This window comes from Rhipicephalus microplus, chromosome 6 (genome assembly GCF_043290135.1).
Source record: "Rhipicephalus microplus isolate Deutch F79 chromosome 6, USDA_Rmic, whole genome shotgun sequence".
Classification (NCBI taxonomy): Eukaryota; Metazoa; Arthropoda; class Arachnida; order Ixodida; family Ixodidae; genus Rhipicephalus; species Rhipicephalus microplus.
The window spans coordinates 97,263,739-97,285,346 of record NC_134705.1 but is presented as its reverse complement, the minus strand read 5'-3'; the positions used below and the strand labels follow the sequence as shown (position 1 = coordinate 97,285,346).

Here is a 21,608-nt window from a genome sequence, read left to right as displayed (position 1 = left end):
TAGGGCATCGTCGGTATTCCTGAGCATCAAACAAACTGTGTGGCAATAGGTGGGTGACACTTCCAAGGAAAGAAGGAACAGAGGGTAAAGAAAAGGCAGGGATGTCAACCATTCTATAGAGGAACGGGTAGGCTACCCTGCAGTGGAGAAGGAGCTCGGAGAGTTTTAATGATGAAAAAAGAGAGAGGGCGAATTGCATGCATGTAAAAAGTCATAACGCTAGTACTCTATAACTACCTAAAAGATTATAGTCTTCAAGATCACCACACAAACAATTCCTAGAGGTGGCTAACCACTGAAGCCGATATGAGCCACTCCGGACAGTATCACTAGAGTAGTCCCGGTCATTCATTAGGGTATTTCTCAATCGTCGCTTCTATTCGAAACTTCGCCTCCCGTGTAATCATCTTCATTTTCAGTAAACCGGTCATGAGTATGGGTTGCTCCTCGGCATATGCACGGCAGGATTTTCGCACAGATAGTAGGGCTGCCGCCGGATAATACTACCACAAGCCACTGTTCCCCAAAATGGTAATTTGTGCTAATGTTATGCGTGGAATTCGCTACGTATATATATATATATATATATATATATATATATATATATATATATATATATATATATATATATATATATATATATATATATATATATTGTTAAGCGGTTTATTGGCGGACACTCAGCGATGATTAACGACAGCGACAGTCAATGCGGGGATCGACTCTCTGCGCGAGCTGCTCTTCTTCTTGTGAAAAGGGCGACCCACTAGAAGGCGCTGAAGAGGACGACCCACTGTTCAAAGGCTTTACCACAACTACCCCGGGTACGAAAAGGGAGCCGCCTGGCGACCTAACAGGTGGTTACAATGAGCGGGTCTAGGCGCTCCACGTTAACAATTTCGCGTCCTCGACGACGCATGTCCGAAGATGGTTTGATGGGTTCAATCAAGTAGTTGACTGGGGAAGTGCATTTGACGACACGGTAGGGGCCTTCGTATTTGGGCAATAGTTTTGAAGATAGGCCAGTTGCAGTAGTAGGGATCGAGAGCCAGACGAGCGCTCCAGGAAGGAACGTGGGCGCAGTAGTGCTGGCGTCAGCGCGAATGACTTTTTGCCGCTCTTGATCATGCGCTGTAAATGTCCTTGCAAGCTCTCGACACTCTTCAGCAAGCTTGGCTGTAGCAGAAATAGGCGCCCACTCGGACGGATCTGGCTTGTACGGAAGTATAGTGTCGATGGTGTGCGACGGGTGCCTTCCATATAATTAAAAGAAAGGTGAAAAGCCAGTAGTGCTTTGAGGGGCGGTGTTATATGCGTAGGTGACGAAGGGTAGAATGTCATCCCAATTTGTGTGATCGGCGGCGACGTACTTGGAAAGCATGTCGCCGAGCGTACGGTTGAAGCGTTCCGTGAGGCCATTCGTCTGCGGGTGGTAAGCAGCAGTTTTGCGGTGAACAACGTTACACTCTTTGAGAATGGCTTCGACGACTTCAGACAGGAAGACGCGGCCTCGATCACTGAGCAGTTCCTGAGGTGGACCGTGTCGCAGCATGAATCGTTGGAGCAGGAAGGAGGCCACATCGCTCGCTGTAGCCGCGGGGAGAGCGGCAGTTTCGGCGTATCGCGTGAGGTGGTCCACAGCAACAATGGCCCAGCGGTTACCAGCTGACGTTAGTGGAAGTGGCCCGTACAAATCGATGCCAACGCGCCCAAACGGCCTGGCAGGGCAAGGTAGAGGTTGCAGACCTACCGGTGACAGTTGCGTTGAAGTTTTGCGGCGCTGACATTCTATGCAGGAGCGAACGAATTTCTGCACGTAGCGGTACATGCCGCGCCAAAAGTACCGTTGGCGAATGCGGTGGTAAGTCTTCGATACCCCGGAGTGCGCACATTGCGGATCAGAATGAAAGAATTCGCATATGTCAGAGCGCAGACTGCGAGGTATGACTAGTAGCCACTGGCGGCCGTCACCGTTGTAATTGCGTCGCTGGAGGAGGTCGTCGCAAACCGCGAAATGGTGGGCTTGACGACGCAACGCGCGAGTGGATGGAGTGGATGGATCAGTCAGCAAGTCTATCAGTGAGGCAATCCATTGATCCTTGCGCTGTTCAGTAGCAATGGCATGAATGCTAATCGAAGAAATGGCAAGGTGAGACACTGAGTTGTTGGCATTGTCGTCAGGCAAGGGAGAGCGCGACAGGGCGTCGGCGTCAGCATGTTGGCTTCCATTGCGGTGTAGCACGCGGATGTCATAGCCTTGCAGGCGAAGTGCCCACCGGGCGAGACGGCCTGAGGGATCTTTCAATGACGACAACCAGCATAGTGCGTGGTGGTCGGTGACGACATCAAATGGGCGACCATACAAATAAGGTCGGAACTTTGCAAGGGCCCAGACGATTGCCAAACATTCCTTCTCGGTGACTGTGTAATTAGTCTCGGCTTTAGTAAGCGTACGGCTCGCGTACGCCACGACATATTCCGGGAACCCTGGTTTGCGCTGCGCAAGGACAGCGCCGAGGCCGACACCACTGGCATCCGTGTGTACCTCTGTAGGGGCCGTAGGGTCGTAGTGGCGGAGTATGGGAGGCGACGTCAACAAACGACGAAGTGTTCTGAAAGCGTCGTCGCACTGTGATGACCACGAATGGAGAGGCCCATTACTTCCGAGAAGCTTCGTCAGCGGCGATATGATAGTCGCGAAGTTTCGAATGAAGCGCCGAAAGTAGGAACACAGTCCTACGAAACTGCGCAGTTCCTTGACGGATGTCGGCTTGGGGAACTCGGTCACGGCCCGAAGCTTGGCTGGATCAGGGAGAATTCCGTCCTTGGACACGACGTAGCCGAGTATTGTCAGCTGCCGAGCTGCAAATTGGCACTTCTTTAGGTTCAGTTGCAGACTGGCGTTGCTCAGACGCGTTAAAACATGCCGAAGGCGTTGAAGATGCGTCGAGAAATCAGGAGCGAAAACGACGACGTCATCGAGGTAGCACAGGCACGTGTGCCATTTTAGGTCACGCAGAACTGTATCCATCATGCGCTCAAAGGTGGCGGGCGCATTGCACAGCCCAAACGGCATAACGTTGAACTCGTACAAGCCGTCGGGAGTGACAAAAGCGGTCTTCGGTCGAGCGTCCTCAGCCATAGGTACTTGCCAGTACCCTGAGCGCAAATCGAGGGATGAAAAGAATTCTGCTCCTTGCAGGCTGTCAATCGCGTCATCTACCCGCGGTAGTGGATACACGTCCTTACGAGTTATCTTGTTGAGGCGTCGGTAGTCCACACAGAACCGCACAGAACCGTCCTTCTTCGTGACGAGAACGACAGGAGATGCCCAGGGGCTACTAGAGGGGCGAATAACATCGCGGCGAAGCATGTCGTCGACTTGCTCGTTGATTACACGGCGTTCTGTGGCAGATACGCGATATGGACGTTGCCGCAGCGGTGGCTGTGCGCCTGTGTCGATGCGATGCGTAACGGTGGATGTGCGGCCGAGAGAATGTTGAGCGACATCGAAAGAAGAGCGGAATTCTTCCAACAGGTCCAAAAGCTGGGAACGCTGGCCCTGCGTAAGGTCGTCGGGTATGCAGGGACCGAATATATCATTGGATGGTGAAGCAGATTTCGAAACAGCACCAAGCGTACAGGAACTTGAGTAGTGCATGTCATCGGGTTGATCCATAACTTGCGCGTCTTCGATGGGTTCCACGCTGCCGAGACATTCTCCTCGCACCAACGTAACGCTGTACGGAAATGAGTTCACAAAAAAATAGTGGTGCTGCCGTGAGTGAGTTGCACGGTCGCGAAAGGAACCAGCAAGCTTTTTTTTTATGAAGACACGATGAGATGGCGAGAGGAGTGCAGCGGTGTCAGAAAGGCTTGCGCAGTAGAGCGACACCGCAACGGACGAGTTTGCAGGCACTTGAGTGTCGTCTCTGACGAGTAACTTGCTTGCAGCGGATGGACTGTCGGCCGGCGTCAAAGAAGAGAATGGCGTGAGTTCTATTTCTGCTGGTGCGCGATGAATGACGGCGTCGTGGCGGGAGAGAAAATCCCATCCTAGGATGACGTCGTGAGAGCATGAAGAAATTATGATGAATTCGACCGCATACATCACGTCCTGAATCATAAGGCGGGCTGTGCACATAGCCGTAGGGTGAATACTTTGGGCGCTGGCTGTACGGAGGGAGAGCCTACAAAGCGGCGTGGTCACTTTGCGCAGTAATCGGCTAAGTTTTCCGTCCATCACGGATACGGCGGCTCCAGTATCAACAAGGGCATATGCACGAACGCCATCCACAAGCACGTCTATCACGTTCGACGGGCTTTCCTGAGGGCTTCCGCAGTTCGACAGCGTCGCAGCCCTTGCCTCGTGGACTGCGACGACTAGTTTCCCTGGTCGCCCTCGAGTGGACGTGGCCGCATTGGCGAGAGTGGGCGACGTCGTGGAGAAGGTGAACGGCGGGTAGACGGAACGGGACGGGACGACGGTGACATAGGCGGCGGTTGGTCATAAGAGCGGCTTGGCTGGCTGGGAAAGTTGGAGGCGACCTGCGGTTGCTGCACACGATTGCAATAGCGTGCTACATGACCGACGCAACCACGAGCAAAGCAGATGGGGCGATTGTCAGCAGTGCGCCATTGGTTTGCGGGTCGCATCCATGTCGCAGAACGCGATTGGCGAGCCGGCTGCTGATATGAGTGCATGGTAGGCGGCACTCGGGGCACGTGGGTGACGCCTACCATGCCTACCACTGTTCAAAGGCTTTACCACAATATATATATATATATATATATAAGAGGAAAGTTCTCCAAAACGATTGCATTGTATACAGTTCTGAAATTCAAGATACCCCAGTTGAAAACAACACACAGCAGCGTCTCACTTCTTCTCGTTTTCACTGTCTCATGCACAATTTCAAAGCGTTTCGTATTGAAACTTCCACAGTATAGTCCTCTTTTTTAACGTGTATTATATTGCTTTAGCCCTGTTCCCAAGAGAGCCATCATTTTAAATTGTTGTGTCAAAACTTCGAAACAAAGTTTAAGAGCTCTCAATCTGGCTAATACTGCAATCGTTTCATAATATTCGGAGAAAAGGTTGTTAAAAGCACTCAGCTGCTCAAAAACTCGCTAGATGGCGCGTGTTTTGTGCATGAGTGCATATGAACGTTGTATTCCTCGGTAAATAAGCCACAACACCCAGGCACTCTCAGAGACAATATAGCTACTTGAGTAGGCCTCACAGGCAAGTGATTCCGCAGTGCATGTCATTGCTAAAGAGGACATAGAGTGCTGCTGAAGGCGTCTTGGCGAAAGTCTGAGTGCCAACAGCATAGTCGAGCATCCATAAGTACCCGCGTGGTCGTAAATCTGCAAGATTCCAAAACATCTTTGAAACCTCTTTCGGGTGCAAAGGATGATGGGCAGTCTATGGTCGAATGCGTTGCTTTTACATCACACTATCGCAGCTCGTTCCCCGTTATATTTCAAACAAAAGAAGACGGTAGTGTGTGGACATGTTCATTTTTTTTATTTTATACGTGGATATTAACGTGCCAAAACCACCATATGATTATGAGAGACGCCGTAGTGGAGAGCTCCGGAAATTTCGACAACCTGGGGTTCTTTACGTGCACCCATATCTAGCACACGGGCCATGCATTTTTTCGTAAGCACTTGTATTTGGGTGTATTTACATGTCTATATCCATGAGGTCAGCGACGTTCTCTTCTCATGCCAATAAATCCTGATCTCAGACTCGAAAACTCGTCCAATTTGTTACCGGTTAGCTATATTAGGACTTAACTTAGTTTATAATTTCTCAGTTCTCCTCAGAATTCCAGACATCAAAAGACTTGTCCAATTTCGTATTGTACTCGTTAGGCTGCGGCTATATTCTATACATTGGCCCAAATAAAGACACGGTGGATATACGGAACGCCCAATAATCAAAACCTCACTGTTTCAAATCTAAATATAAATGTTCCCTTTCAACGCTTCAGGTCCCCATAACTAAAAAAAACAACTACAAGTAACATCGTGGCTTTGTGTTAGAACACGTGTTTCCCACGCGAACTGCTCGGGTTGGATCCACAGTGAAACCGAAAGTTTTATTCATTATTTTATTTTCTTCTTTCTCAATTTTTCGCTCGCAACCAATGGTGCTGACGCTGACGGCCAAATTTCTGTGACACGAGCTCTCTAACGCTATCGCGTTAACAAATATCTTGCCGTTCACAAATGTCGACACTGCACCTCAAGGTGATATTGATGGGCCGATACGAGGGGGAGAATGATAAATACTGGGTTATATGAAACGAACCTTAGGACGTGTACATCAGGCTGACATCTGTTCTCTCTTTTAAGGAACGCTACCTGGCGACGCCTGAGAGGATGCGAATGGCCAAGGCCCTGCTGGGATCTCCACACTTCTTGCTCACCATATGTGCGTGCCTCTTTCACTTGGCAAGCCTGGACACCTGTGTGAGCATTTGCAGCAGGATACTAACCGGTGAGGCTCTTACCATCGTCCAATCACTGCCTTGTGAATCGACCTGGCGATAGCTACCACTTGGTTCACCCAGTATCTGCTGCGTTCCGTTGATGAAAGCACGCGGGCGGGACTTGCGAACTTTGGCAGGTGAACGTGGCAACACTGCCAACCTGACACTGTGGGAACTCTGGCATTTCGGTAACTCTGGTGACCAAACTCAAACGACAGTTAAAGTTCGCTTAGCGAAAGCCTTCGCTTACTCTAAAACTAACTCTAGACCCTTCTCTGTGTTACCTTCTTCACACAGCCGTCACGTGGCACACTGAGTTTGCGAAGACATCCACGCCATATAGAGAAGGGGATAGGCGAGCAAAAATAACTGTTGCCTCTGCGAGGTACGTTCTTCCACCAGCTCCACGCAGAATGTCGTTTAATCTGCGGTACGTAAGATGGTGCGCATACTATATACTATATCTTAATGGGTCTGCAGAGGCTCCGCCCCGACGAACGGAGCGCAACCACCAATTGCCTACGCCACAGAAATAGTCCCGTTAATGAACCAGAAGGCGGTGTCACTGGCCCTCGGGTTGATTACGTCCGTCTAAAGTTCCAGATCATTTTTGCAGGCTCATATTCTTCCACGTTTCATAAAAAAAATTCCTACAGTTTATAATATGATCTAGTACAAGAAGTTTTTTTGTTGTTGTTCCACAACAATAATTGTAATCTGGCTTGTTCTCGCTACATTTCATGAAAGCTGGCTATTTTCCGATCAAGAATGCTATGCGACGCTGCGAACGCAAATGTCGTTGTGGAAATGAAAGTACCGGGCAGTTTACATCCGTTTACAACAGTTTTCAACCGTTTTCAGAAAGCGACAATGCTGGAAAAGGAACGCAATACAGACTACGATAATTATTGTGGTATGAAAAAACACCCTTTTTCCCTCGATCATTTCTTAGAGTGTAAGAAATATGTAATAACTCTGTCAGCACGTCTTTGCATGTGTTCTGTCTTGCACTACTTGGTCTTTCCTGTGTTCGAACCAACTCGCCAAAGCATCTGTTTTAGCAAACACAATACCACAGAGTACTAAAGTTGCATCCTACTGAAAGGTAAATGGAACCGCGTTGATCACATCAAAGCACCCCGTGTATAATTGAAGGCCACCTCGCCACCAACAGCAACGTCACCACCGTTCAAGGAAATTCGCGTGATGTCAATGTACACCATGTTTTCGCGCGACTCGAAGTTTGCCCTGGGCTTCTATAGAGATATGCAGGACTACAGCATGGTGTTTTGATTTGCCAAGTACAACAACGGCATGACAGCTTCGATGACGTTGCAAGCCATGCACGGGTTGCTGGATACAATCTACCTCGGTTTTCTTCTTATAGACGTGATGGTTTATGCATGCTCTTTTAACTTGCAGTTTTCTTTCTCGTTTACTGTACGCGCGCTCGGGTAGCTGTCACGGCGAATCCTTGGTAAGACGCATCGCTTCGCAGCATTTGGTTGGTATAACAATGTGCGTGGAACGTGCTCACCTTTAGGCGAGCACATTTTACCGCTTAACTGGAGTAATCCCAATATAACTAATCGTCACCCCGAGTAACCTTTTAAATGCAACTACCCTAGCAAGCATTGATGTTCTTTGCTGAGAATTTTCCCTTTTTCTAGGAATTATCGCCTGTCATTCTGAACTGAATGTAAAAAGGGAATTTTCGTGATATTGAAGGGATATTGATGATGGTTTAATTCTCATTTGATGAGCGGTAATTAGCAGCCACAGTATGCCTTCCTCTGCTGTAATCGGTTCTGCACGCATGCACCACGGAAGCAAAGCCTTTCATATTTGTTTCTGATATTCACGCGGAGCGCTTGCTAGTTCACTATAGGTGTCAGGCTTGAAGACGACGATGTCCAGAGTACTAACAGTATTTGAATTAATAAAGTCATGCTTTTGTTGTGCGGCAGTGGAGAGCCCAGTCATGACTTCAGAAGTTGTCAGTACGTGAGATACGTGTATTTATGTATGTGTGTGCGTGTGTAGGGACGGAAACTAATACTCTTGTGCAGAGAAATATGCTGCAAATTTCTTCAACGTTTCCAGGGGGAAATTCCCGATATATGGAATGTTCTTGTCTTTGAATGAGAATTCTTCGATGTAGTCCGGAACATCACTGCTAGCGAGTGGAAGAAAATATGGGTGGATGTTCCCGCTTCTGCTGCTGAGCATCTGCAGCCCAAGATGTCATTTTCGTGCATTGTTTAGAAATTCGAGAAATTGCAGCAAGGCATTGTGCGAGAGTGCCACAAAAACATGTCTTGCATCGAATGTTTTTTTAGACATTGCTGGCTAGCTACTTAATGCTGCCAAAAATTATATTACTGGTTCTGTTTCGGGCGCTGTTTACAACTCGCTTCAACAATATCTCGCCCAGAAGTCGGGCCTGTAATGGAAACCAATACACGGCAACGAATCGGTATGAACCACAGGCGTCATTTAAGAAGGAGAAATATTGCCTCGTCCGCACTCCACTTTCCGTAACACTCTACCTTGGGGAGTTGATGGGTGGTCGTGTCGTCCCTCATAACATCGCCAATGAGATTCTGATTCTATTTTAGGCATGCACTGAACTGCAAACATCAATCCCACACAAGCGTCTCAGTTGGTCACATTGGTGAGGCATTTTTCAATTGAATCCCTGAACAGACAGCTGCAACATGCTAGTTCTTAACCCTATAGAAAGTTTTTAAAGCTACGACTTGGATATTACTACATACCTTGGATCTTGCGTTTGAGTGATGTAGCAACATTTTAAGAAGGTAGCATCACAGTTAAGAATGAAGGCCCGTTTCAGACTATTGGGCTCCAGCACGTCTCGTGCTCCAAAAATATTCGCACGATGTTACACTTTGCATAAATGTCAACAACATGTAGTACACCATAGTCTACTGCAGTTGACATTCATGTCAACTGCGTAATATTAACTAGAAACTAAGCCTCGGTACACAATGGTGTTCTGTATTTCAAATTTTTAGTTGACGTTACTGTAGTCGACATGAATTTCAACAGCAGCACACCATGGTGTACAGTAGTACGGTGTACTCCGCCATGCCCATCAACGCAGTACACCATGATGCACTGTACTTACCATTCAAGGTGTACCGTGGAACACCACGGTGTACTATAGTTTCCATTATTACAACCAGCAGCTTCGTGCGAATATTTCCTTTTGTTTGCACGCAGCTCTTTAGGCACGCACCCAACCGTCGCCGTTGCGGCCATCGTCATCGTCATCGAAGCTCCCTACCCCGGGAGAGCGCAGCGAGCAAAACAACAGGTGCGCATGCACTCCCGGTGAAGCGGGTGCGCAGGCACGGAGGCAGGCGCCTGCTCACTCGCTCAGTATTTCTACTCACCAAGCGCTGCCAATGCTCTCACCACCCACCGCCCCCCCCCCCTGCTTTCTCAACGCTACCGCTTTGATCAGAAGTGGCAGCGAGATCAGGCACATAGTCCTTTGTGTTCTATTTCTAAGGAGCTTTTCTTATCAGTTGTATTCACACGTGAACCAATTGCTAGTTTTGTTCAAGAAGTTTTTCGATTTTTCAATGCGTTCATACAAATGTTTCTTTCTTGGTTCAAACGCAGGTTTTCCTTTCCCGATGGTGCCCATTTTGGGGGTTATGTACAGCCTCTGCCAAGTTTCCATGGACGTTGCCGAGTGGGAAGAGGCGTCTGCCTTGGCTAAGCGGAAGCAACCTTAACCTTGGTCTACTTAACTTCACTATGCCACAAGGTTACTTCAGTCAGCCATGATTACTTTGTTTTAAATCCGAAGCAGCTCTTTGACTAACCTGTGTAAACATGTCCCTCCGTGTGTCTGTGCTAAAGCACAGCAACGCGCTCCCCTTACCGCAGGTGTTGGAGTGGTGCGAGGTAGCTCACGCCGCAGCTGCGATTTGACGTCACGCTCGACTCACAGTGCGCGCTGACGTCTTTCTCCCGCAACACCTTCCGCTACCACCACTCAAAACACCGCCGACTCGTCAGTTCATGTGCAATAAACGTAACGCGCGCCTACGTACGCGTTGAAACATGTCGCCTCTTTCTAGCTGCGCCGCAGCCATCTCTTCAAACGAATTTTCCAGCACTCACTCAAGCACACGTTGAAATATTGATTTGCTGCACAAACTTGAAGGAAAACAAGGGAGACAGGAAAGAGCTCAGTTCGCTTGTTTTCCTTCAAGTTTGTGCAGCAAATCAATTTTTCAAGTATGAACCAACTAGTCTGCAAAAAAGTATTGCTTCGAGCACACGTGTTGCCCCGCCGCGGTGGTCTAGTGGCTAAGGTACTCGGCTGCTGACCCGCAGGGCGCGGGTTCGAATCCCGGCTGCGGCGGCTGCATTTCCGATGGAGGCGGAAATGTTGTAGGCCCGTGTGCTCAGATTTGGGTGCACGTTAAAGAACCCCAGGTGGTCTAAATTTCCGGAGCCCTCCACTACGGCGTCTCTCATAATCATATAGTGGTTTTGGGACGTTAAACCCCACATATCAATCAATCAATTGAGCACACGTGTTAGCGCCGTTCAACACGTGACACCACTCATGTGCAACGCTGCTGCTTCGCATCCCATCAGAGTTTCTTTAAGGAAGATGGTGTGAATTCTTTTCGTTTCCTCGCATAGTTCAGCCACTGTGCGTTTGTGCATTTTACCGTGAAGCCACGTTACAGATGGAGATTTTATAATGTCCTTCATGCGATACCTTGAAATTGTACTGTATAGAAACGTTTACACGTGACAGGAATTTACTGTTGTTTCGCTCATGCATTCACCTCAATGATTATAAATAAATTTACGTACGAGACAGCAAATGCCTTAATGCTTGCCATATTGCACACACAAATGCAGAAACGAGAACGACGAAGAATGACGGTGAAGAAGTTTTATTTGTTGCGATTTCTGTCTTGCTGCTCTCAGCCATAGTCTGATTCATATTCTATACGAAGTGTTGCAAAACGAATTCAGCTTTGAGGAGTCATTTCTCTCATTGATAGATGACTGGTGAAACTTTTTGAACGGAACTAGGGAACGCGTACAGAAGTTGCAAGTGTGTTCCCTGCAAACGTCAGGTGTCTTTTCGATCACATTTGTTTCGTTACGTTTATGTGATCATTTCTGCCAAATAACGTTCCCTATAACTTTATTTACTTCTTTGTTTGTATGGAGCCTGAGCCACTGCCTCACTTCGACAAAAATGACCCTACTGTCCAGTTTGCCATGAGGAGACTTATATTCGGCCGTTATTTTAGGAATATGATATAGAAGGTTGACCTCCCAACTTGTCAATCGTTCATGAATTGAGTTCAGCGACCGCTTACGATCCACTCGATTGTGCACGCACGCACGCACGCACGCACGCACGTGTGTGTGTGTGTGTGTGTGTGTGTGTGTGTGTGTGTGTGTGTGTGTGTGTGTGTGTGTGTGTGTGTGTGTGTGTGTGTGTGTGTGTGTGTGTGTGTGTGTGTGTGTGTGTGTGTGTGTGTGTGTGTGTGTGTGTGTGTGTGTGTGTGTGTGTGTGTGTGTGTGTGTGTGTGTGTGTGTGTGTGTGTGTGTGTGTGTGTGTGTGTGTGTGTGTGTGTGTGTGTGTGTGTGTGTGTGTGTGTGTGTGTGTGTGTGTGTGTGTGTGTGTGTGTGTGTGTGTGTGTGTGTGTGTGTGTGTGTGTGTGTGTGTGTGTGTGTGTGTGTGTGTGTGTGTGTGTGTGTGTGTGTGTGTGTGTGTGTTCCTGCGTGCATGCATGCGTGCTTGTGCAAATGAACAGTTCGCCTTTTCTCACCCCGCGGCGGTGGTCTAGTGGCTAAGGTACTCGGCGGCTGACGCGCAAGTCGCGGTATCGAATCCCGGCTGCGGCTGATGCATTTCCGATGGAGGCGGAAATGTTGTAGGCCCGTGTGCTCAGATTTGGGTGCACGTTAAAGAATCCCAGGAGGTCAAAATTCCCGGAGCCCGGCACTGTGGCGTCCCTCATAATCATATGGTCGTTTTGGGACGTTAAACCCAACATATAAATCAATCAATCAGTTCGCCCTTTCTTTCCTCCATTCACCCCCTCTTGCCCCTCGTGTAGCGTAGCGTACTGTAGCGTAGCAAAACAGACATAGTCTGGGTAAGGTATTATTGGCACGTTATAAGACATCGCAAGAGGGATATTTTTCGTTTATTCGGTATGCAGTGTAAACGCTCTCCACACACCGGCGTCAGACAACAAGTATTAAACAGTTCATTTTGGTTTTTAAAATTTTATTGCTGATCATCTGCAAGCCAGCCTAACTACATTGAACATTATCCCGATGAGCCAAGACCGTTCCCGAGTTGGCGAGCTCTGGCTCCTGCATGTAGCCCAAATCGCAGAAATTACCGCCAGCTTCGCGGGAAGAAAATTCATCGATGTTTAAGTGCACCACAAGCAGATGACAGATTTGTCATTATTACGACGCCTGTTACTGCTTCCCCGTGAGGTCACACTGCTATAACACGTCACAAAGAGCCCACCCCCACCATACCGAAATTTTTTTTGAGGTCGCGATAATGAATGTATCCAGCACCACAATCATCAGTTTAGGTTTCTCGACACCAGCACTTTCACTTAGAGTCCCAGTCCAAAAAATTTTAGAATTTAGGTGGCTACTCCCTCCATTTCCCGCATTCTCCCTCGTACCGATGTGTGTGGATTGAGACGATTATATGGTGTAGCGTAAAGGTGTGTAAATTGAAAGAGATTGAAGAGGTAAATGGTATTTACACCAAGTCGTATATAAATACGAATCAAAGAGTATTCGAATAGTTTTTGAATAGTGAAGCAACAACTTTCGAAGCAGGCCTAGACTGCTAAGTGACAATTTTCAGAACTGCCCGAGAATTTCACATTTTATCTCAAAGGAATATTCTCTAGCTTTAGCAAACAGTTATTACGACTGATCTTAGCTAAAAACTATTATAATCATTTAAACTGAGTAGTACCTAGAGCTTTAGGAATATTTCTAAACTGGTGGATGAAATGTAGCAGTGACTACGGTATTCAAGGTGGTACTTTATCAACAGCTTTTTAATGAAACTGGTACCTAGACATCAATCAATTTGCCTGAGTCGTCATCAAGAATTTGATAGTGAAGATATTCGATTCCCGACTCTATTGCTTCCGCGACATTGAACTTTTCAGCAAAACGCCTTCATCATCTGGTCAATATGGTATCGATAATGCCGCAAGTACATAAGCTGCGCGCATCTGGGTACTTCGGTGATAAAACAACAAAAGTTACCCCTCGCTTCTCACACGTCTGGTTTCTTCGAGCATCTTTTGTCGTTGCAGATTATTCGAAAAATATTTTTTTAATATTAGATATTTTTGATTGATTGATATGTGGGGTGGAACGTCCCAAAACCACTATATGAATATGGGAGACGTCATAGTGGAGGGCTCCGGAAATTTGGACCACCTGGGGTTCTTTAACGTGCACCCAAAGCTGAGCACGCGGGCCTACGACATTTCGGCCTCCATCGGAAATGCAGCCGCCGCAGCCGGGATTCGGTCCGGCGACCTGCGGGTCAGCAACCGTGTACCTTAGCCACTCGACCACTGTGGTGGGGCTTATTTGATGTTTTTAATAAATTCTGTTTGATCTCACTACCGAATAGAATGCATTCGACTCGTAATTCAGTATTTTTGAATACTCGCACACCCCTAATGCTACGCAGCTGCAGATTTGTTGTCTGAATTATTTAAACGTGGGTTAGTTAACACCATAGGTGAGATCTTCGCTAGGTGCCTCAATAATCTCGGGTGCTCGAAATCTTTCAGTTGGCCAATTAGTTTTCAATTAGTATTCTTACTGTGACGATCTCCTTATTTTAAGTAATATTACGCTCCAATATGACATGCATGCGAGAAGACTTGTAATTTAAACCAGAGGCACTGGTTTATTCACTTAAAACACTACCTTATTTGAGATTTATGCATGGACGTCACCATCTTGGTTTGATAATTGAATGTTTTGCTGTTTTTCTATGTCATATTATGAAATAACCATGGTCACAAATTGTTCAGCGCTCCGATTCCACCATTTTCGGGAATGCGATGTGGCCCTGTTTGGTTACTTTATATGAATATAAATTTACAACGTTGTCAGCTAAAGACAGCAGCCCTGTAAAACGTCCGGAAAATGGTTTACGAGCATATATTCTAAAAACCGGAAGTAAGCGCTTGACTGCGTATGCTTCGAAGAAAAATAAGGCCAATAATCAATGCGCATGTCATTGAAAAGGCTGCTGTTTTTACGAGCAAGAGCTTCTAGGCGTTCGGTGAAGGATTATGTGATATCCCCAGCTAGTGAGCAGACACGCATGCTAAACGAAGGAAAACGGTGTTGACTTGCTCAGTGCCTTCTTTTTATTATCAATGACAGCCAGATGCGGCCGATCCACCCGTTCACCTCCCTCTCCTCTAGCCTTTTTCTGCTCTCGCCCATCGCATATAGCGTTCACGTGTGATTTGCGGTGATGGGGAAGAGAGCCCCTCATGCAGTGCATGATGGCGGAAATCTTATGAAGTAATGGCCCTGTCACACGTGACAACTTACGTGCACTATGAGCGAGTGTACCTACGCTCACGAAGTGTCATATTGGCGGTTCGCTGCTACAAGAGAAAGCGAAGTGTACTTTAGAAATGATGGCAGTGGCGATTTACGGATTTGTAGCACAACGTATATTTATTAGTTTTGCGCCTGTGTCTCATCGTCGGACCACGTTGTCTTCGTCGGAATAGCACCTGTGGCACATGCCATCTTAAATAACTAGAGAACAACTCACCCACACATCTCCAAGTGTACATGGAATTAAACAACATGGTAAACAAAGTGATGGGCGCAGCCATTGCTGTGCATGTGCTGCCGCATTCCCCTAGCGGACGTGGCCGCAAACAGCCCGACGGTAACAGTAGCGAGGTTTTTGTTGTATTTTGACTTGTTTCACACATAACAGTATCCATCATAACAAAAACAATAGTTTAGGTATAGTATGAGCGCTGCTTTAGTCAACAGTGTCCTTTTGTACAAGCAACTGGTACCGAGGCTACATTATCGCAGCTGTCGCAGTGAAGTGCGGTTGGGGAACGCGCTTGCCGGCAAGTTTACTTTGCAGCGAGTGACACTAAACTTGCTCGTGTGATAGCGCGCAAATATACTCGCGGCTAAGTGTACTTGCTCAAAGTGCCTTTAAGTTGCTGCGTGCGACAGGGGTCCAATTTTTTGTTCATTTGTGTAGATTCGTGGGGCGGCGTCTTGCATTCCTCGCGTTCATAATGTTGGCTGTTACGCTGGCTCTGTAAAAGGCACGTTGTTTTGAGATTGCGTGTCACCGTTTGTATCGCTGTGCGGACAACCAATGTGGAAGCGTCATTACAACGGAACTGTATGCGCCGACTTCAAGAGCGCCGTGATGCAGCAGTGGCATTGGTTTGAGCCACAACGAAGGAGTTTGAAAGAACGAATCTGACAGACGTACGATATTTGAATGGGAAACATGCCTATCTCATCATCAGGGGAAAGCGCTCAAACGCACGTGTGACGCGAGCAGCGCGACCACTTATATAGCGCCACATAATGACCATTCCCTAAACCAATGTGGACTGATTGGCTCCCGTTAAAGAAGGGCACACTTGCAATAGCACTTAAAGAAATAAATGAAGCGAATTGACTTGGTCAGCCTTTCACCCAACCCAACCCCCGTCTCGATACGATAGAATACACCCGCCAAGCAACGCATGTTGTTGGGCCAGTTGGTTTGTAGATTCGTTAAGACTCGAGAATGACGTCCTCCCCGTGTAGAGTGCATGACATGACGTCAAATTGTTCCGTGGTTCACAGCTAGCGTTGTGCTTTTAGGAGTAGAAATAAAGCGTGGTTTTCGGTTCTGGGTGTTTACAACAAATTGACGGCGTCGTTGACGTCATTTATAGTATGACGCTTCTTGCAGCTGGTGATGTTCTGCGGTTGTTTTCTTCCTTCAATCCCGGTGGCTTGCGACCTTTTCGCGTGCTGTTCCTTTCTTCTGTATGAGTTCATCCATCAGACAAGAAGTTTTCTTTCAAGATGCGTTGTTCCACAGATGCTATAGTTGGTAATGAATAATAGGTGTACGTTAGTCTTTAACGACCCGAAACTACAATATGACTATGATGGATGCCATCGTGGAGGGCTCCGGAAAATTGAACCAGGTGCACTTAAATCAAATCAAGTAAAATCAAAGTTTATTTACATCTTGAAAGATGTGGGCAAGCTTGAACGAAAAGCGAAACAATTCGTTTGAACTTATATCTAGGTACACAGGCTTAGCATTATTACTTTCATAAAAAAGGAGTCCACCGTGGCCGGGATTCGACCACGCGACCTTCCTAATTGTTGGCAGCCGAGCCCCATAGCCACTAGACCGCAATGGGCGGTCGAGTGTTCTTCAACAGCAAACCGAACTATATATAGAGTCAACCCATATACCCGCGACAACGGGTGTACTCCCGAATGCGATTACGCTTGCAAACGCAAGGAAATGCAAATAACCGTTTTCGTTTTCGTTGCTAATAATAATATGTGGGGTTTTGCGTCGCAAAACCACCATGTGATTATGTGAGACATTGTAGTGAAGCTCCGTAAATTTCGACCGTCTGCTGTTCATTACCATGGGTTGAAATTGTCCAATACATGGGCCTTTACCATTTCGCCTCCATCAAAGTGCGGCCGCCGGGGTCGGGATGAAACCTCCCACTTGCGGATCAGCAGCCGAGCGCCCTATCTACTGATCCACCGAGGCGCACTCGTTTCAGTTGCTGGCCGTGGGCATATGAAGCTGTGACTTTACTCAGTAAGTAAAGCATCACTTAAAGCAATAAAGACATGACTAGAGGGTTCCTGTGAAGGGGTGTTGCATGGCGCCCCATGAGTTTCTCGGCATTTCTAGCCAGTTTATGAGAAAATATGCAAACAAAAATTACTATTGATGTGACGTTCAACCACCGTTTACACAGAACTCGTGACAGCTTTTCGCAGAGAAATCTACAATGCAATCCGCATCTTCAATTACTGGGGTGCAGTGGTGCGCTTGTTCCACCTCACTTAACGTACTGCGTCACGTAGGAGGGCGGGTACACGAGGTTGAACCATAGCCTGATACCTTCACATCGCTAAGCACATGCTGCGACTGCTCAATATGTTACTGCACTGGTTAAATAAAGCTTGCATAAACAAACTTCGTTTGGTCACAACAATGACTTATATTGAGGGCTATGCCATACACACAGCTAAAAAACCTTCCACAATCTCCCCTCCCCCCAAGCTGCTCCGGAACCCGCGAAAGCTACGTCGTTCATATTAAAAACACGCACTTAAACTTCGCGCTGCTGTAATGTAGCAGCAAATGGGACTTCTGCGCTGAGGTCACAATCGGGATCGTATACATGCGCATGTTTCCCTTCAGGGGGAGGGAGTAAAGGTTCATCGCAGCACTACCACCCCCCTCTATATCTAACCATCATGTGGGGCAGAGCTCGCCCCCCTCATCCTTGGTGACTAGAGGGAGTGGATAAATGTCAACTACACTACAACATAGACCACTGTAAGTGGATGACGTTAATGGTGTACCTTAGTACACCATGAAGCACCATAATGTTCTGTGTCAACTACAATTAACTGGGGTGTACTGCAGTCGAAGTTTATGCCAACTATACGCGAATGTCTACTGCAGTACATGGTGTTATTAATGAAGTACTGTGTAACGTCATGACGAGCCACGTTTATTAGTGTCAACTACGGTACACATTGGTCTACTGTAGTCGACAATCATGTTGGCTGCAACATCATGCGGATATATTTTTTGTTTTTTTTTTCTTAGAAAAGTACGCCGACTTTCACGTTCCTTACGCAACTGCTATCCTTGCCTGCTTCCAGGATTTCAATTCCCGATGGTTCCCATTGTTTATTCTGGTGAACCTAAAAAGGTCAAAGTGGTGAAGTGATACTGCTGAACGTTTTCTGAGCTTCGCCTCGCGACAAAGCAGACGCAGGCCACACGGAGCGAAACGGGGTCGAAAGAACAAAGTTTAGACAAATCCGCGCACTATACCACCATTCTCGTGCTGGCTGAATTGCCATGCGTCGCCACTCTCAGAGACCCTAGAGCCAGAGTTTTCTGCAGTATATATAAGAAACTGTGTAGTTGAGCCCACGGCAGAATGGTGAGACATCTTTTAGAACTACCTATATCTGACCGCCAACCATGCTCTAGTCCAAGAAGTCAACCAAGACGAAATTTTCCGTATTTATTCAATGGTCCATCAAAATTTTCCGCTTGATCAGCGTACGTCGCTCTGCCGCTACATGCGCTGTTTAGCCTCTCAGTGTGACGCGTTCAAAAGAGCTTTATGCGTGGGCTTAGTTGCTTAAACATTACAATTGAAATACATGACAGCTACTGAACCTGGCAGTTCGCATGATTGCTGAAACAATTTGTGAGGTCGAAGAGTTGGTACTAGCCATGAATGATGATGACATCCCTCTGGAAACGCCATTTGCGCAGCCTGGCGCAAAAATAATGCCGCCTTGGTGCCAGCTCGATCATAACTTCCAAAGCTCGATAGGCCAACATTTGAGGCAAACACAAGTCGATTCACTGAGTTCTTGGAGCGTTTATATTTGAGAGGTAATTCGAATAGCACCCTCTCGTCCGCCACGAAGCCGTCTCCTTCTCCTTCTCCTCCTCCTCGTTGTTCTTGTTCTTGTTCTTGTTGTTCTTGTTCTTGTTCTTGTTCTTGTTGTTCTTGTTCTTGTTGTTCTTGTTCTTGTTCTTGTTGTTCTTGTTCTTGTTCTTGTTGTTCTTGTTCTTGTTGTTCTTGTTCTTGTTGTTCTTGTTCTTGTTGTTCTTGTTCTTGTTCTTGTTGTTCTTGTTCTTGTTGTTCTTGTTCTTGTTGTTCTTGTTCTTGTTCTTGTTGTTCTTGTTCTTGTTGTTCTTGTTCTTGTTGTTCTTGTTCTTGTTGTTCTTGTTCTTGTTGTTCTTGTTCTTGTTGTTCTTGTTCTTGTTGTTCTTGTTGTTCTTGTTCTTGTTGTTCTTGTTCTTGTTCTTGTTGTTCTTGTTCTTGTTCTTGTTCTTGTTGTTCTTGTTCTTGTTGTTCTTGTTCTTGTTGTTCTTGTTCTTGTTGTTCTTGTTCTTGTTGTTCTTGTTCTTGTTGTTCTTGTTCTTGTTGTTCTTGTTCTTGTTGTTCTTGTTCTTGTTGTTCTTGTTCTTGTTGTTCTTGTTCTTGTTGTTGTTGTTCTTGTTCTTGTTCTTGTTGTTCTAGTTCTTGTTCTTGTTGTTGTTCTTGTTCTTGTTGTTCTTGTTGTTCTTGTTCTTGTTCTTGTTGTTCTTGTTGTTGTTCTTGTTGTTGTTGTTGTTCTTGTTGTTCTTGTTGTTCTTGTTGTTGTTGTTGTTGTTCTTGTTGTTCTTGTTGTTCTTGTTGTTCTTGTTGTTGTTCTTGTTGTTGTTCTTGTTGTTGTTCTTGTTGTTGTTCTTGTTGTTGTTCTTGTTGTTGTTCTTGTTGTTGTTCTTGTTGTTGTTCTTGTTGTTGTTGTTGTTGTTCTTGTTGTTGTTCTTGTTGTTGTTCTTGTTGTTGTTGTTGTTGTTCTTGTTGTTGTTGTTGTTGTTGTTGTTGTTGTTGTTGTTGTTGTTGTTGTTGTTGTTGTTGTTGTTGTTGTTGTTGTTGTTGTTGTTGTTGTTGTTGTTGTTGTTGTTGTTGTTGTTGTTGTTGTTGTTGTTGTTGTTTATGACAATAGGAACGATATATCACTGGGGAAAAAGCACTGATTTGCGGGATTGCCAACATTCGCGCCTTGTAATGACGATTCCTTCAAAATTCTCCAGAAGCGCCTTCGGGGCAGAAACAGAGTCGAGCGCTATCACCTAGCCACTCTTGTGAACCCTGGCCACGTTAAACAAGGAACCGACGTGCAAGGCCTCAGAAGATTCTTTTACACCACGCAGATGCGCATTCCTTGTGGGATTTCTCTTAACGCGTCTGCGCTAAGTTTCTCGGTGATGCTTATCAACATCCTGCAAGAAGCTTGTATCAGTGCGTCACGTCAAGGGTACCTCTTACTATGCTGATAACATACCATAGTAAAACACCGGTAGGTGCAGGCTCACACACACGACCGTCGTTATTACGTTTACTAGCGAGTTTCTAACAAGAGCATTGAGAAGGGACTCATAGGCTCTAAAAAAGTTCTTTGACTCTTTTTCGAGAGTCAATTAATTTAAACTCTTTTTTGAGAGTTCTAAATGCTTCTTTCATGAAGGCATGTGAGCTCTCTTTCCGGGTCATTACACTGTTTTCGTCAAGTCATGCGACCCACAAGGAAGTTAAAAAAATTGGCAGCATATCCCCGGAGTGAACGATGGAGAGTGGGGCGGAGCATTTGTCCGTCCGTTCGCTCTTCCTTCCGTCCATCCATACGTCCGTCTGTGTTACCGTCCATGCGTCCGTCTGTGTGACCGTACATGCGTGCGTCTGTTCGTGCGTCCGTCCCTGCGTTCGTCCATGCATCCGCCCCTGCGTCCGTTCATGCGTCCATCCATGCATCTGTCTGTGTGTCCGTTCGTCCATCTATTCAACACTCCAAGTACCACCATTTCGCATCTTTTCATCATATATTCCCCATATAGAAGCACCGCCATCCAGCGGACATTCCAAGGACTAAACGAGAGGTGGCACACGCACACTTTCTTATGGCTTGCGCTTCGGTTCTACTTCCCACCTTTAACCACCTCGAGTTCATGATATATACTAGTTCATTGTATTCATGGCACTGCGGCTCAACGCTCGCTAAACCTTTATAAAACTAAGGAGGTTACACCCAGCGAGTATAACGTAGCAACCTTTTCTTGTCAGATAGTGCTCAATGTACATGCCAATGGCTGCTAATGGGGATTGCAGCGTGCGCGTTAACTAAAAGCCGAATCCTTTTGTCTCTCATTCTCCATTAGCAGCCATTGACATAAACATTAAGCACTATTTTTTTGTTCAACAA

General features: G+C 46.6%; 1 protein-coding gene and 1 long non-coding RNA gene across 4 annotated transcripts in view; one reads left to right on the top strand and one right to left on the bottom strand.

Annotated features, from left to right (window-relative positions):
- Window positions 1-10,597, top strand: part of LOC119167456 (protein-cysteine N-palmitoyltransferase HHAT) — a 63,225-nt gene extending 52,628 nt beyond the window's left edge. For both annotated transcript variants that reach the window (XM_075866251.1, XM_037418929.2), the window contains 2 exons: window positions 6,367-6,511; window positions 10,152-10,597. In XM_075866251.1, coding sequence (XP_075722366.1) covers window positions 6,367-6,511; window positions 10,152-10,267 — 261 coding nt within the window. In that variant the 3' untranslated portion in view covers window positions 10,268-10,597. The remainder of the gene's footprint in view (window positions 1-6,366; window positions 6,512-10,151) is intronic.
- The window catches only part of LOC142765381 (uncharacterized), a 112,491-nt gene that overhangs the window by 27,058 nt on the left and 63,825 nt on the right, over window positions 1-21,608 (bottom strand). The window lies entirely within an intron of this gene.